This window comes from Bactrocera tryoni, unplaced genomic scaffold (assembly GCF_016617805.1).
Source record: "Bactrocera tryoni isolate S06 unplaced genomic scaffold, CSIRO_BtryS06_freeze2 scaffold_7, whole genome shotgun sequence".
Lineage (NCBI taxonomy): Eukaryota > Metazoa > Arthropoda > Insecta > Diptera > Tephritidae > Bactrocera > Bactrocera tryoni.
In genome coordinates, this window is record NW_024396366.1 from 1429399 (window position 1) to 1444960 (window position 15562).

The following is a 15562-nucleotide window of genomic DNA, read 5'->3' on the forward strand; positions in this document are numbered from 1 at the left end:
AAGCCACGTTACAAATTGTATAAATTATTATTTTTAAATTTTTAGTGAAAATCTCAGTAATGCGGAGACACAGTTATTGCTGAGAGTACGGTTGAATATGGAGGACGACTTTAAATCGGGTAGAAGGAAAAAAAATGTATTGTGGAAGAAAGTTGTGACCGAAGTTAAAAGTGTAAATGAAAACAATAAAAAAAGTAATAAAAAAATTATTCAAATAAAGGAAGGTGAGGTAAAGTAAATTTTTTATGATGAAAACAGAGTGGTAAAATAGTTTCTTCTATCGATTCCATTGATATCATCTGAATCAACACAGCGAATGGGAGCATCTTGAATTCCTTCGATTGTTGGTTTCCATATCGGCTTGTGTTATTGTATCGTTAATATGTTCAGAATAACCTCCCTTATTTATGATAAATTTGTGTAAGATAGCGCAAGCGAGTATTATATTAGATATGGCTTTACTGCTCGAAGCTTCAATATAATTTAAAATTTTAAACTGTTTCTTAAAAATCCCGAAAGTTTGTTCTATAAATACTTTGTCTTTTAAGAGGCAAACATTTGTACCTAAAAATTTTTCTTTTTGACTTCAATACTCTTCTTTTTCTTAAATTTAAAGAAAATCTATAATTTCTTTGCTCACAAATTTCGTCTAGTGTTAGATTCAACAAAATTTCCATTTTAGTATTATACGCGTTCAAAAATGCAAACAAATGTATCTGCAAATTGTCAAAAATTGTATAAGAAGTATCAAACGTCAAACTTGCAGTGTTGCTACTGTTGCTTATGCTGCAAGTCATGATGCACTTACGAACATAGCCAATCCTATAATTTTAGGTGACTTTTGAGTCTGTGCTCCTTCACTCGTAATACGACCGCGATTATCGCCAAAGTACAGAGCCGTAACAAAATCCTTACGTCACAAGCCGGCATAACATGGGGAAAGGACAAAGAAACGTTGTTGGCAACTTACAAGGCATTTAACCAAGGATGAATAAAACTCAAACATATGTTCCTCAAAAAAGTATAGTATTACAATTCACTTTTTACAAAATTTTACTAAAATCACAATTATAAGCATTTCGAAAAAAGTTGTTAATTTATTTTCCAAGAATTCTTGTATATACTTATGTTTATATTATGTTTAGTACAATACTGCATCATAGTGGCAAAATATAAATATGTCCGCCCAATAGTAAAAAAAAATAAATATAAAACAGTGACACTGATTCTTAACTTTATTAAACTTATTTCTAAATAAGTATGTAGTGGAGTTCCGATATAAAAGAAAATTTACTGCAGATTTATCGTACATCTTTTACAAACCCGTTTTATAAATGTAGATATTAGAAATGCAAAGCAATACAATTGCAAAAAAGTTAATGATATTATGTTTTACGAGTGTACAGATAACGTTAGTGGCCGGGAACTTAGTAAATCTACTTACATGTAAATATATCTACTTTATTAATATTTTTTTTATTGAATTACTTCTTTAAACTCTCAAGGCGCGATGTAAAATTATCACCGAGCTAATATTTCTATCATAAATGCATGAGGGGTAGTATGAAGGTCAACAACTACAATTAAATTTACTCTGTTCAATTATCGATGGTATATTCTGGCAGTTTTTCATACTTGAGTTTTGTTGGCTCGTGATCAGTATCAACAAGTAAAACGGTATGAGAATAACCAACAGCAACCTGAGGTATTTTTATATTATCCATTTTGGGCACTTCCTTAGGGATAGTCGAAGACTTTTGGAATTCACCAAGGCCTAATTCACCATAAGTTGGTGAAGCACCCCATGCGATTAAGGTATCATCAGCGGAAATAATAATCGAAGTGTTTCCACAACCAATATCGGTGATGTTCCAACCTTTAAATATAATGCTGTCAATAAATTTTCTCAATAACACATTATGATGTAAACATTACCCGATAAATCCTGCACAGGTTTCGGGTACATGTTTGCTTCTCCAGTCTTTTTGTTTTGTCCAAATAAGAAAAGGACACCTAGTTCATTGACAATGAGACTAAAAGTTGCACCACAGTATACATTACGGGCACCACGGCCTTGAGTGTCAAAATATTTTATTAAACGGGGTACCATTTCATCTTTTGGCTCAGCATGGCCCAAACGACCAAAACCACCGAATCCCCAACTATACACGCGCTTCTTCGAGTCAATTGCCACCTGTAAAAAATATACGAGTACATATACAAAATTCCAATTTTTTACTTACTAAAATTGCTTGTTAAAGGGCTGTGAGCATAAATAAAACTAAAGTTCAGGCCAATCGCAGAATCTTATCAGATATAGAGCATAGTCGAACAATTTTTAATTGTGTTTATTCGCGTTTTTACCAATGTTATGAAGAAATTTTTAGTTCGAAAAAATAAAAAAAAACGTTAATTTCGATTCAACCAATATCCTTCACAAATACAAAAGTTTCCATACTTTGACCGTTCTCGCGACAGTCGGGTATACATAACAGTAACGGACACGGATTTTTATCCGATCATGCGCTGTCAAACCAGCTCCAAATTGCTTCATGAATGTTTTCTGCCGCTACAACAATAATAATCCGTGTCAAAATTCGTGAAGGATTTTGATCAATCAGTCTGTATGGCAGCTACATGCCTTAGTTGTCCGATCTGAACAATTTCTTTGGAAGTTCGATTCTGCCGTTGTTTTAGCAATGCGAGAAACTCAGGAACTATATAGACTGACAAACTGACACGGAAAGTCGCTTATCGTACTGGTCATTTATATATACAGTGCCTTACAAAAGTATTCGGAAAATTAATTTCAGGAATCGATATTTTAATTAATGTAATGTAAAAACACTTCAACTGAAAAATTCAGTGAATTCATATCACAAAAGTATTCGTAAAAAATGTTGTATATAAACTAAAATTAATTTTACTTTTAATCCATATTTGAGAGAATCTATTGAAAATATTAATTTTTTTGTTCATATATATTTCACTCCATTCTTTGATAATTGCATCCTGGAGGACTGTTTGGATATTATATTCTGTTTCCGAATAGCACGCTCCAAACCTGCCCACAAGTGCTCAATCGGATTAAGATCCAGGCACTGAGTGGTCGTACCTAAAACTTTTAGGATGTTGTATAATATACAAAGCTTTGTAATGTGAGTTGCATGTTTCAGGCCGTTGTCAAGATAAGTTCGGAAAGTCCGAATTTATCCGCGCTATTATAATTTATGTGTTAAATTACCTTTTAGCATCTTCTTTGGATTTTCTTCCCATGTCTTACACGATTTAACGTATTTTTCACGGACTATGACAAAATGACCGCATTGTACAAAATTTTTATTCCGACTGAAGACAAATTTCTAAAGCTGTCAGTAGCTTAGAACGCCACAAGTAGCAACGGGACTTTTGCAAGGCTGGCAAGAAACTTAATTAACTATAACTTTGTGAAGTTAGTTTAGTCGAGTTTATACATAAAGTAGTTTAAATTATTATTTTTATCCAATATAAATAATTTTATATTCTCAGTTATGAGTTAAAACTATATTTGAAGTAATAATAAAGTTTCCAAAAAAAAACTTCTGCAAAACAAAAATCTATTCATTTCACTATAAAAATTGAATTTTCGATTACTTTTGTCTCCGACGTTTTCTTCCAGATATTACAAACTTCGTGGTAAACTAAATAGACCTGGTTCAAGGTATAAAAAAAATATGAAGTCGTATACAAATCACAATATGAACTTTTTACTTTACGTAAGTTAACAATTCAACCACTAACTTTTATTTTAATGATTACATTTAGTACCGAAGTTTTATAATTTCTACATTTCATTACCTAAGGGGCTATTACAGTGTGACACTTTCAAAAAAATTTTTTTTTGCTTTTTCGATAGTTTATATATTCAAAAATATCCTGTGAATTCGACAAGGTATATCTTGAATAGTTTTTGAATGGCAGCGTTCTAAACAACAACCGCTCAGAGGTGCAAACACATATAAGTGAAACTTTAAACGCGTTTTTCTCGAAACGACATTTTTCAAAATTGCTGACATCATAACTCAACGAGAAATTGACCGATCGACTTCAAATTAAAACTGGATATAGTTGAATACATTTGCCATACAACGGACTACGATCTGTTTGATTGGTTGAAAATTGTCCACTTGGCATTAAAAAAAACTACCATGTTTTTCGTAAAACAAAGGAATTTTTTTTCAAAATTACGCCATTTTCTTAATTTTTGATATTTTTCAAAGATCGAAGTTCATTGTATAGAAAATATATTTAAGTTTAATAAACCTTTTGAATTTTTTTGTTTCAGCTACTCAATCGACCGGAATCATGCAGGCAGTTGAGGCACTTTTTTTCGGCACTTCCGCAAACAGCACATAACTCCGTTATTTTTCAATATTTTTGGTATAGCCCTTAGAGACATTTTTACACTCACCGTATGATTATTGCCGCAAGCAAAATCCACAACTTGAACATTGTCCACGGGTGTAACGTGTCCTTCCTTATTCTTTTCAATATATAATACAACCTTTTTAGGCGATGTTTCAAAGTGGAATGACAATTTGTTGGCATTAACAAAGTATTTTGCGTCTGTGTTATGTCCCAGTTGGCCATATTCAGGTAAACCAAATGTATACAAATTTCCTTTAATATCGAGGATCACGGAAAATTCAGCCCCACAACCAATGCGAATAATTGGAGATCCTACATAATTTATCGGAGTTGGCTTATTTACTACTGGAAGTGTGTTTCCAATACCACATTGGCCAGACTTATTTTCACCACAGGCGTAAACTCTACCTGCGTCAGTCAAAAAGAGGGAATGATGTCGACCACATGCAGCTTGAACAATATTAAATTTCTCTAATCCTGGAACCAGCGTCGGAATTTCACATATTTTTACATCGGATAAACCTAACTGTCCTGAAGGATTACGACCAAATGCTAGAGCTTTGCGATTCATATTAATAAGTAGTGTATGAGCGGAGCTTGGACCAGTAACACAGTAGCGGTACTAAAATATTGAAAAAGATTAAAAAATAGTAAGATGCTTTACGTTACTTTCACCAACCATTTCATCAGAAAAACGATGAAAATTATAAAGATTAGGGCGCACTTTAACTACATTTTTCCGATCCCGTTTTCCTGTTAAGTCCCATGTTACCATTCCAGCAATCAACAATTTGCCAGGAGTCTTATCTAGAGATAACAGAAGATCTTCGGGTAACTTGGTAGGTGGTTCCAAATCGTCATTGGGAATTAAAACTTCCACTTGGTTTGAGGTAGATTGGGCTTCGTCACTAGAAGCATCACTAAAGTCCTCTTCAATCTCCTGTTTCTTAGGGCGGCGCTTGTTAGGTCCATTACCACTTCCACCAACTTTACGTTTCGCAGACATAATTGAATATATCGTCTATCGTTATTTTTTCAGAGGACTAGATTCCAAAATTGTGAAAACAAGGGGACAATAATAACTGGTATAACCAATCACTTTGTTAATCTATTGACCTAAAAATACACATAGACTTATATTATAAATACTGGAAGCTTAAATACAAAGTCTAGGTATTTTTTTCTTTGATCATTTTCAAACATTAAAAATAATAATTTAGTTTCAGATACTTAATATGGTCAATCTGCCAATAACTCAAAAACTGGCTCAAATATTTAGAGATTAACAAAACTAATATATTTACCTTACCTTATATATTTAAATATATTTATAATTTTGCATTTGCTAAACAACAATAAATAACCATAACTTATTACTTCTTCCAAAATTAAAGCCCAACTTTTGCTAAACTTTACTGAACAAAGTGACGCTACAACGAAAATCATGCATCACCCTCCCAAACGTCGCTAATAATTGAATGTTAACAACGCCATGATGTTTATCCCTAGTTCAAATACAGGGTCGCCTAAAAATGATTGCAGATTTTCTTACATAGAGTTCAGGCTATCATTGTCCCAAACTTTTTAAATTCAAATTCTGGAATAATTACATTAAGGTACTGAAAGAAAATCATATAATGTAATAACCCAAAATTTTAAATATTTATTATAACTGATAGTGAAATTTGTTTATTTATTAAAAAAAAAGTGAAATAAAAATGAATAAGATAAATTATTAATAGAAATTTCGGTACTTTTGGAAAATCAATATAAATGTATCGAAAAAATTCGTTTATTATTAACTACGTTCAAAGATAATAAAATGAAATTAAAAGCAATAATTCGAATCGAGTTCGAGACGTTCGCGGGTACGGTCAACAGTAAAGTGTGCTCTTCAATTTCTTGTAATATACGTGAAATCCCGGATGGGGAAATTCGCAAGCAGATTCACCGAAGGACCTTAACATCGTTGGCACCACGCGGTATATCGGTTTACTCGAAATTTCTACAAAAATAGTTGAAAACATAAGTGATTTATCATATAACTTTTGGAAATTTAAAACAATAACAAAAAATAATACCAAATTAAAACACTCAATTAATTTTCGCGCAAAAATTCTCCTCCGAACATCTTAAGTGGGTATCAGTTGTTTCTGTCGCACGGCAAACCAGCTGTCTACGCAGAATTGTAAGTGGCCAGGGACACTACATTATCTGCACGTGCAATCGGTAAAGCAGTTGGTAAGGCAGTTTCTTTTACTTAACGTAACCACGATTAAATAAGATCGTGATGGACACACAAACTCCGCCTCCCGGTGGGGGTACACAATGTAACCAAATAGGTATGTTGCTCGAACGCATTAAAAAAATAGAAACGTTGAATAATGAATTGAAAAACGAAAATGCGGCACTTAAACTTCAAAATGAAGACTTGAAGAAATCGCTAACCAAATATGCAAATGAAACGTCTTCTTCTCCATCAAAATCGACCTTTGCAGCCGAAACAGACGAAGAAGAGCTTACAAAAGAAACAAATTGGCTATTAAAAAAGAAAAAAAGTAGGGAAAGTAAGAAACGCAAAGCAGATTCTTCACCGGATGTAACATTGAAGTCTCCGATTCCGGATGGAACAGCAGAAGATAAAACAGATACAAAAGTAAGCCATCGCCCTCCGCCAATTATAATATCGGAAAATTTTAACCAACCCTTGATGCGTTCCTTGATTAACGCAGATGTAAAAAAATCTTACACACTCAAGCTCACTCGCCTAAGTTCCTGTAAAGTAAATCTTTCAGATAGTTCCGACTACAGAATACTTACAAGGAAATTAAACGACTCGAAAATTCCTTGGTACTCGTACGAAGACAAACAATCGCGTGATATACGCGTAAAGGTAAAAGACCTTCATCACTCATGTGAGCCTGAAAGTATTATCACAGACCTTCAAAAGCAACGGTTTAAAGTTACGGAAGTCTTAAACAAACTTCAATATAAAACAAAAAACCAGTTAAATATGTTTATTGTATGTTTTGAACCTACAGAGAACATTAAGAAAATTTACGAAATCAAATATATTCTAAATTCTGTCGTTAAACTCGAGCCCATCAAGCCATCGAATCTTGTGCCGCAGTGTAAATCCTGTCAGGCGTTCGGTCACACTAGAAACTATTGTTGTAAGCCACCGCGGTGTGTAAAGTGCGCCGGAAATCATTCAACACTAAGCTGTACAAAACCCGCCGAACTACCGCCAAAATGCTGTAACTGTAGTCAAAATCTCCCTGCGAACTATAGGAGATGTGAAGTGGCAAAGCAACTTCAAAAAATTAAAAACGCGACTGGGAAAAATACAGAGCATAAATATGAACCAAAACGCTTAAGCACAACCACTTCCACTGCTCCTCAGAAGGAAGACACTAATGTAAATCATCAATCTGGAAAGCCCTCATTTGCCAGCATAACTAAAGGTGCTAATAAAGCTCAACAACATCTGTCCGAAAATCATACAAATACGAATGCCACTGGTGATATTACTGGTAATTTTTCGCTAATTCTCAACAAGCTTAATAAGCTAGAAGAGCAAAATAGACTTACCCACGAACGTCTTACTAAACTAGAGAGACAGCACAGTGAAAATAAGACGCAAAAATGAAGCCGATGAAAATTATGACCTGGAATGCAAATGGCCTGCTCAAACGTAGTAAAGAATTAGAGACATTACTCCATGTTGAAAAAATTGATATTTGTCTTATATCAGAAACTCATTTCACAAATGAGACTTTTGTTAGATTCAAAAACTACAAGACGTATTGCTCGACCCACCCAAATAACAATGCGAGAGGGGGGAGTGCCATAATTATCAGAGATAATATTCCCCACTACGAAGAAATTAATATAAGTATCCCAGAATTCCAAACTACGACCATATCGGTTGAATCTAGTTTCGGAAAAATAAGCATTACCGCAATATATAGCCCACCTAGACACAATATTAAAATGGACTTGTACACAGAACTTATATTAAAACACCATGGGAAATTCATCATGGGTGGTGATTTTAACGCAAAACACTCACAATGGGGTTCAAGAGTTACGACACCGAAGGGGAGAGAGCTCTTTAAAGCTGTTACGGCTACTGGATGCGACTTCATGTCTACTGGCAAGCCGACTTACTGGCCTTCCGACACAAGGAAATTACCTGACCTGATCGATTTTTTCATCACTCGACAAATATCCAAGACATTCATTACTATTGAAAATGGATTGGACTTAAATTCGGACCACTCGCCAGTATATCTAATCCTAAATGGCCAAATAAAAGAAATCGACATACCGCCTTATCTTTCTAATAGACATACGGATTGGGAGTATTTCAAAGTGATGCTCGACAAAAATATTGATTCTGAAGCAAATATAACAACCCAAGATATCTAAGAAGATGAAGTTCATACATTTACGAAAGCTATTCAGGAATCGGCTTGGAAAAGTACTCCTGTTCCTAAACAAAAAAACTTTTATATTAAATATCCATCGGACATTTTAGATCTCATATAGAAAAAGAGAAAACTGCGCAAAAAATAGCAAATCACGCGATTTTCCCAATATAAAACAGAACTGAACAATTTAACCAAGCTTCTTAGTACTAAAATAAAGTTATTCACGAATCAAAATATTTCTAATTATATTGAGAAACTAACGCCAAACAAACAATCCGATTATTCCCTTTGGAAAGCAGTAAAAAATGCTAGGAAACCAATTTTGTCAAATGCACCCCTCAGAAAGCCAAACGGATCCTGGGCCAAAAGCGACGAAGAAAAAGCAGAAGTTTTTTCAGAGAAACTCGCTAAAACGTTTAGTGCTATTCTGTTCCATGGAACTTTACCTCAGATGGGAGGATCGCAATGCGTAGAAGAAATCCAACCAGCAACAATTAAAGAAGTGGAAAATATAATTAAAAGTAGATTTAAACCAAGAAAAGCGCCCGGTTTCGACTTGGTGACAGCTGATGTACTGAAAAATCTAACACGGAAAGCATTAGAAAAACTTACATCGATAATAAACGCTTGCTTAAATCTCAGATACGTTCCATTGTCATGGAAGGTATCTGAAATCATTATGGTACAAAAACCCGGGAAAAGCGCACAGGAAGCATCATCATATCGTCCAATCTCACTGTTGCCTATTTTGTCCAAATTACTTGAAGTTATAATTATAAAAAGACTTCAGAACATAATTGAAGAAAAGGACCTTATACCAATTCATCAGTTTGGATTTAGATCGCAACATCAAGTTCATCGAATAACAGATATAATTGAGGATGCGATGGAAAAAAAGCAAATCTGAACAGCTGTTTTTCTTGATGTATCTCAGGCGTTTGACAGAGTATGGCACCAGGGCTTACTTCATAAATTAAGACTTCTCTTCCCACAGCATCTTACTGAGCTACTTGCCTCTTACCTTAGTGTAGAAACAGTGCACTCACCCTTTATAATGATTTTCCACTTCACTAAAATATTCAAAACAAAAGCGCACTCAATAATAGAAAAGGGTTTGTGCTTTATTTAAGCGATGCGATGGAAAAAAAGCAAATCTGCACAGCTGTTTTTCTTGATGTATCTCAGGCGTTTAACAGAGTATGGCACCAGGGTTTACTTCATAAATTAAGACTTCTCTTCCCACTGCATCTTACTGAGCTACTTGCCTCTTACCTTAGTGTAGAAACAGTGCACTCACCTTTTATAATGATTTTCCACTTCACTAAAATATTCAAAAAAAAGCGCACTCAATAATAGAAAAGGGTTTGTGCTTTATTTAAGCGAATTATGTTAAAAAGGAAAAGTAACTATATAAACGCGTTCTGGGTGATATATATGTATATGTATGTATGGTTTCACAAACGGGAGGGCGGCGGATAGAGTCGACCGATCGCTGATTATGTCGCAAACGAACTGAACTGAATCTGATCATCGATCCTTCTTTATCCCCGTTGGCGCTGAATAGGATGGTATGACTGTGGGTGATGTGCGTGTGTGTGTAGGTGTCGGGGTGCTGCTCTCGTGTAGGATGTAAGCTTTAATCGATGTGATGTGGTGTGGTGAATGTTGCGTGTTAGTGATGTAAGTGTTAATCGATGTGGTGTGGTAATGTGGTGTGCGTGTTGAGGCCGGGGGAGGATGCTCATTTGTACATCCTGGCCCCCCTAGGCGAGTGTCTAGCCTAGTAGCCTCTGAAGCCGTTGTAACGTGGCTACCACGTTGCTGAGGCCGGTGGAACGGCGCGATTGCGGCCTTGGCTGGCGCCTCCGGTTCGGTGTAGGAGAGTGGTGACGCCAGGAACGGGAGTTCTCCGTAGGGTAGGCCGGCCTGCGTGGTTGCGATCGCTGGGGTCCTCTGATGGCATTACGGCTGCGAGGAGCATTATGACGCCCGCCATCGAGTACGCCGGTGCGGTGTAGCAGCGTATGGTGGTGACCCATGCATAGTTGTGGTGGTTCCGGAGCCGTTGATCGCGTGTCGTTGTGGGGAGCCGTTGAAACTGCTCGGGGAGCTGCGGTGGCTATGGTGGTTCGCGGCGCTGCGACTGGTGTAGTCTTCGAGCGCGGAACAGTAACTGCCGAACGTATTGTGGGCGTGGGCGCAATTGACATCTCGGCATCCATTGTTATCTGTTAAAAGATTTTATTTTAATTAGCATTTACACATATATATATATTCATATGAACATTGGTGCCACGAAATGTGGCACGAGTGAGTCGTCATGTGAATCGACTCATTTTTCTTGGTTTTTGCGGTTACTTATAGCTAATGGAGGCTTTTATTATTATTTATTTTCGTTTCTTTGTCTATTAATTACGGTTACGTTATTATCGGTTTACTTTTCGGTTTTATCAGCGGTTGGCAAAAAGCATAGCTTAACGACCGGCCTGGTTAGCGTTCCCGTTTGTGTACGGAGATCGACTACGCGAATATGACCGTCGGAGCCGTAGTAGAGCTTCTCTATGCGGCCAAGCCGCCATTCTGTCGGGGGGAGACAATCGTCATTGATCAAGACACAATCTGTTTGTGTTTTCCATCGGTACCTTCTGTGGAGGTCCTTTAAATAATCCTCTTTCCATCGTCGACTGAAGTCATGATGGAGAATTTTAATTCTTTCCCAACGATTTAATAAGGAAAGCGACTCCACGCCTGGCTCAGGTGTGGCCAGAATGGGCGCTCCTTTAAGAATATGCCCTGGTGTGAGGGCTGTAAAGTCTGATGGATCTTGCGAGAGGGCTGCGAGAGGCCGTGAGTTGAGAACGGCTTCAATTCTAGTTAACAAGGTCGTGAATTCTTTATAATTGAATTTATAAGTGCCAGCTAGCTTCTTGAAATGTGATTTGAAGCTTTTTACGGCTGATTCCCATAAACCACCCATATGTGGAGCGCTTGGGGGGATAAACTGCCAATTGATGCCTTGGGGAGCATATTTTTGTATAATGTCAGGTGAGACTTGTTTCATAAAATCCACAAATTGTTTCTCTGTGGCTCTTTGAGCTCCGATAAATGTTTTACCATTATCGCTCACGATTTTGTATGGAAAGCCACGTCGTCCGACGAAGCGAGCAAATGCCGCGAGGAAAGCCTCCTTTGTCAGATTGGAACACAGCTCAAGGTGTACTGCTTTTGTCGTAAAACAGACAAAGACAGCCACATAGCCTTTCATCAGGGTGGGAGACCTTAGCATGGACGCCTTTATTTGAAAAGGCCCAGCAAAGTCGACACCTGTGGTGGTGAAAGGCAGAGCAAAGTTACAGCGATCCGGTGGAAGTGCTGCCATAATCTGCGTTCTCATTTTCTGCTTGTGCATAGTGCAGACCTTGCACGTGAAAATGCACTTCTTGATTTGGGGCTTAAGGCGGGGAACATAGTACTCTTGGCGTACCATATGTTGCATGAGGCGATGTTCGGCGTGCAACATGAGTATATGGATATAATTGATGAAAAATGTGGCAAATGAGGATTTCTCTGGTATTATTATGGGATGGCGTTCGTTATACGTAAGGCTGGAATTAGCAAGTCGGCCGTTTGCACGAAGCAGACCTTTCGTGTCTATAAATGGGTTTAGTACTAAGAGTGAGCTCTTTTTGTCAATTGGCTTCGAGTCTCTTAGTAACCCTAGGTCGCGGCTGAAGTAGCGCGTTTGGGTTGATGCGATAAGAGCGACCTTCGCTTTTTGTAAGTCTTGGTGCGTCAATGTCTCGCATTGGGGGCAAGTTGCTCCCTTTACCTTAAGTTTGAGTCGCTCTACGAATTTGAGAATATAGGCGACTACTCTGAGTGCTCGGGGGAACGATGAAAATCGTTCAAGGATGTCAGTGTCATCCAGTGTTGCATGATAAGTGTCGATTTTACGACTTTCTGGGGCAAGTATGTTGCGCATGGGCGATTGTGGCCAAGAATCGGGAGATTCTGTTAACCATCGTGGGCCATTCCACCAGAGGGTGGAGGTGGCAAGATGCAGAGGCTTGCATCCTCTTGTACCTAGATCAGCAGGATTGTCGGCACTGGCTACGTGACGCCAAGTGGCTGATCCTACTAGGTCAAGTATTTCAGATGTGCGGTTAGAAATATAAGTTTTCCACGCATGTGGTGGTTTTTCTAACCAGGCTAGAACTATCTCGGAATCGGACCATAAATATAATCGGTTTTTCGCCATATTTAAGTGGGTCTGCACCATTGAAGCTAGCTTTGCTAGTAGCAGAGCGCCACAGAGTTCAAGTCGTGGTAGACTTATCGTTTTTAGAGGCGCAACTTTTGCTTTTGCCGCTAATAAGTGGCTTGTGGTTGCAATATCGCTTTGTGTGCGCACATAAATAGTGGCACAATATGCCTTTTCAGAGGCGTCGCAGAAACCGTGTAGTTCCACTTTGTATTCGGGGGAATAGTTTACCCACCGTGGAATTTGTATCTTCGAGATGTCGTTAAAATTATTAGCGAACTAGAACCATTTTTCTAAACGAAGAGGTTTCACTTGTTCGTCCCAGTCGGTTACGTCTAGCCATAATTCTTGGATCAAGATTTTCGCTTGTATCATAATTGGCGAAAGCCATCCTGCGGGGTCAAAAAGTTTTGCCACCAAGGAGAGAATTTGGCGTTTTGTAATGGCGGATAATGCGGATATGGACTCAGTCGTGTATGAAAACTGGTCCGATATCGCATTCCATTGGATGCCTAGTGTTTTTGTTGTACTATCCTTTTCAAATATAAGGAAATTAGTATCCAACAAGTGGTCTTTAGGAATATTTTTTAAAATATTTGGGGTGATTGGCAGTAATTTTTTTTAAAGGAAACCCTGCGGTATTGAGGGCATTTATTACCTGTGATAAGGTCTCGTATGCTTGTGGAAGACTGTGGATTCCAGACAGGATATCGTCTACATACGTTTGCGTTTTTAAGACTTGTGTTGCCAGTGGAAATTCTGGCTTTGTGTCTTCTGCCAGTTCGTGTAGTGTACGAATGGCTAGATATGGGGCACAGTTTACGCCAAAAGTAACTGTTTTCAATTTAAAGTCGCGTAGTGGACTATTGGCAGATTTTCGGAAAATAATCCGCTGAAAATCTTGATCATCTTTATGAACCAGTATTTGTCGATACATCTTTTCGACATCCCCATTTGTATATACGCCAGTTAAATATGAGGAGCATTAAATCTGGTTGGAGTGTGGGTCCCGTAAATAGAATATCATTTAGGGAATTACCCGAGCTCGTGGATCGTGATGCATTGAAGACAACTCGAACTTTTGTTGTTTTCTTCTCAGGCTTTACTACTGCATGATGTGGCAAGTCATATTTTTTCACATGGGCTTACTTCCTCCATGTGATCTAAATGAAGGTATTCTTCCACGACACCATCATAAACTTGTTTAAGCTCACCTTTTCTAAGTAGGTTTTTCTCCATACTTAGAAACTGCTGTATTGCAGAGGTGCGAGATTGACCTAAGGCGAGTGTGTCTGGAAATTGTTGTTTTATTGGTAGTCGTACGATATACCGACCATTTTCTGATCGAGTAGTTGTGGCTTTGTAAAAGTCTTCACAATACTGATCTTCAGGTGTTGTAATTGGAATGGGGGGGAGTTCTTCTAACTCCCAAAATTTTCTCAATTGTGTATTGAGGTACTCGTTTGAGATTTCCTCAACTTGAGTTGTCATGGCTGTGACTGGTTCCGCAACTAGTCCACTTAGGACCCATCTGAAAATGGTATTTTGCGCCAGTAGTGTTTTCGAAATTTTTTCAACACCTTCTAATATGATTTGCGGTATAAGGTCGCTGCCTATTAAGATGTCTATCTGAGCTGGCGTGTTGCAGTTGGGATCTGCCAGTGTCAGGTGTGAAATTTTATCCCAATGCTTGCTATTTATTTGATAGCTTGGAAGCATGTTTGTTAGTTGCGGTAAGACAATAGCATTTGCTTGAATGCGCTTATCCGCTTTGGGGGAAATTAGGGTAATGGGGCAGATTTTACTTGAGTTTTGTACTACTCTTCCGCCCATTCCCGTAATTTCATAGTTGGCATGTTTTGTTGGCAGTTTTAGCCTATTTTGTGCCCTAGACGCTATGAATGATCGCTGCGATCCTTGGTCTATTAGGGCTCTTAGTTTGAACAGTTCTCCTCGATGTTCGATGGAGACAACTGCTGTGGGTAGTAGTACTCTACTATGATTTTCACTGTGTAGCGTTTGAGTTTTTAATGCCTTTGAACAACATGGTGTCTCTTGGCAATTTTCTTTTGTTTCGGGAGTTGCTGTGGCAACTAAGCCCGTGGCTTTTTTTGAAAAAGCGCTGCTATGAGATGTGTTGGGAAAGTTATTGAGATGTAATATAGAGTGATGCCTTTTGTGGCAATATACGCAATTAAATTTGCTTTCGCAAGTATTAAGATTGTGTGAGTGGGACAAGCAGTTTGTGCAGAGTCTTTTTGACCTGACAAAGATGTTCCTTTCATTCGCATTCAATTTTTTAAATTTTTCGCAAGCTTTTAGCTTATGCCCTCCAGAACATAGTTCGCATGACGTGAATTTATTTTGTTCAGATGTTATCGATTGTGCTTTGAAAAAGCTTCTATTTAAATGATTGTTGCTTCCGGCATGGGGTTTATTGAAGCTTCGATTTAAGTCTTGT

General features: G+C 37.7%; 1 protein-coding gene across 1 annotated transcript; it reads right to left on the minus strand.

Moving 5' to 3' along the window:
• Positions 1-1110: 1110 nt before the first annotated feature.
• Positions 1111-5881, minus strand: LOC120781428 (protein RCC2 homolog). Its single transcript, XM_040113649.1, has 5 exons — positions 5717-5881; positions 5087-5523; positions 4451-5029; positions 1936-2194; positions 1111-1876 (listed from the first exon to the last, which is right to left on the minus strand). Exons 2-5 carry the CDS (start codon positions 5411-5413, stop codon positions 1599-1601), a joined length of 1443 nt encoding a protein of 480 aa, XP_039969583.1. The 5' UTR covers positions 5414-5523; positions 5717-5881; the 3' UTR covers positions 1111-1598.
• Positions 5882-15562: the final 9681 nt, after the last annotated feature.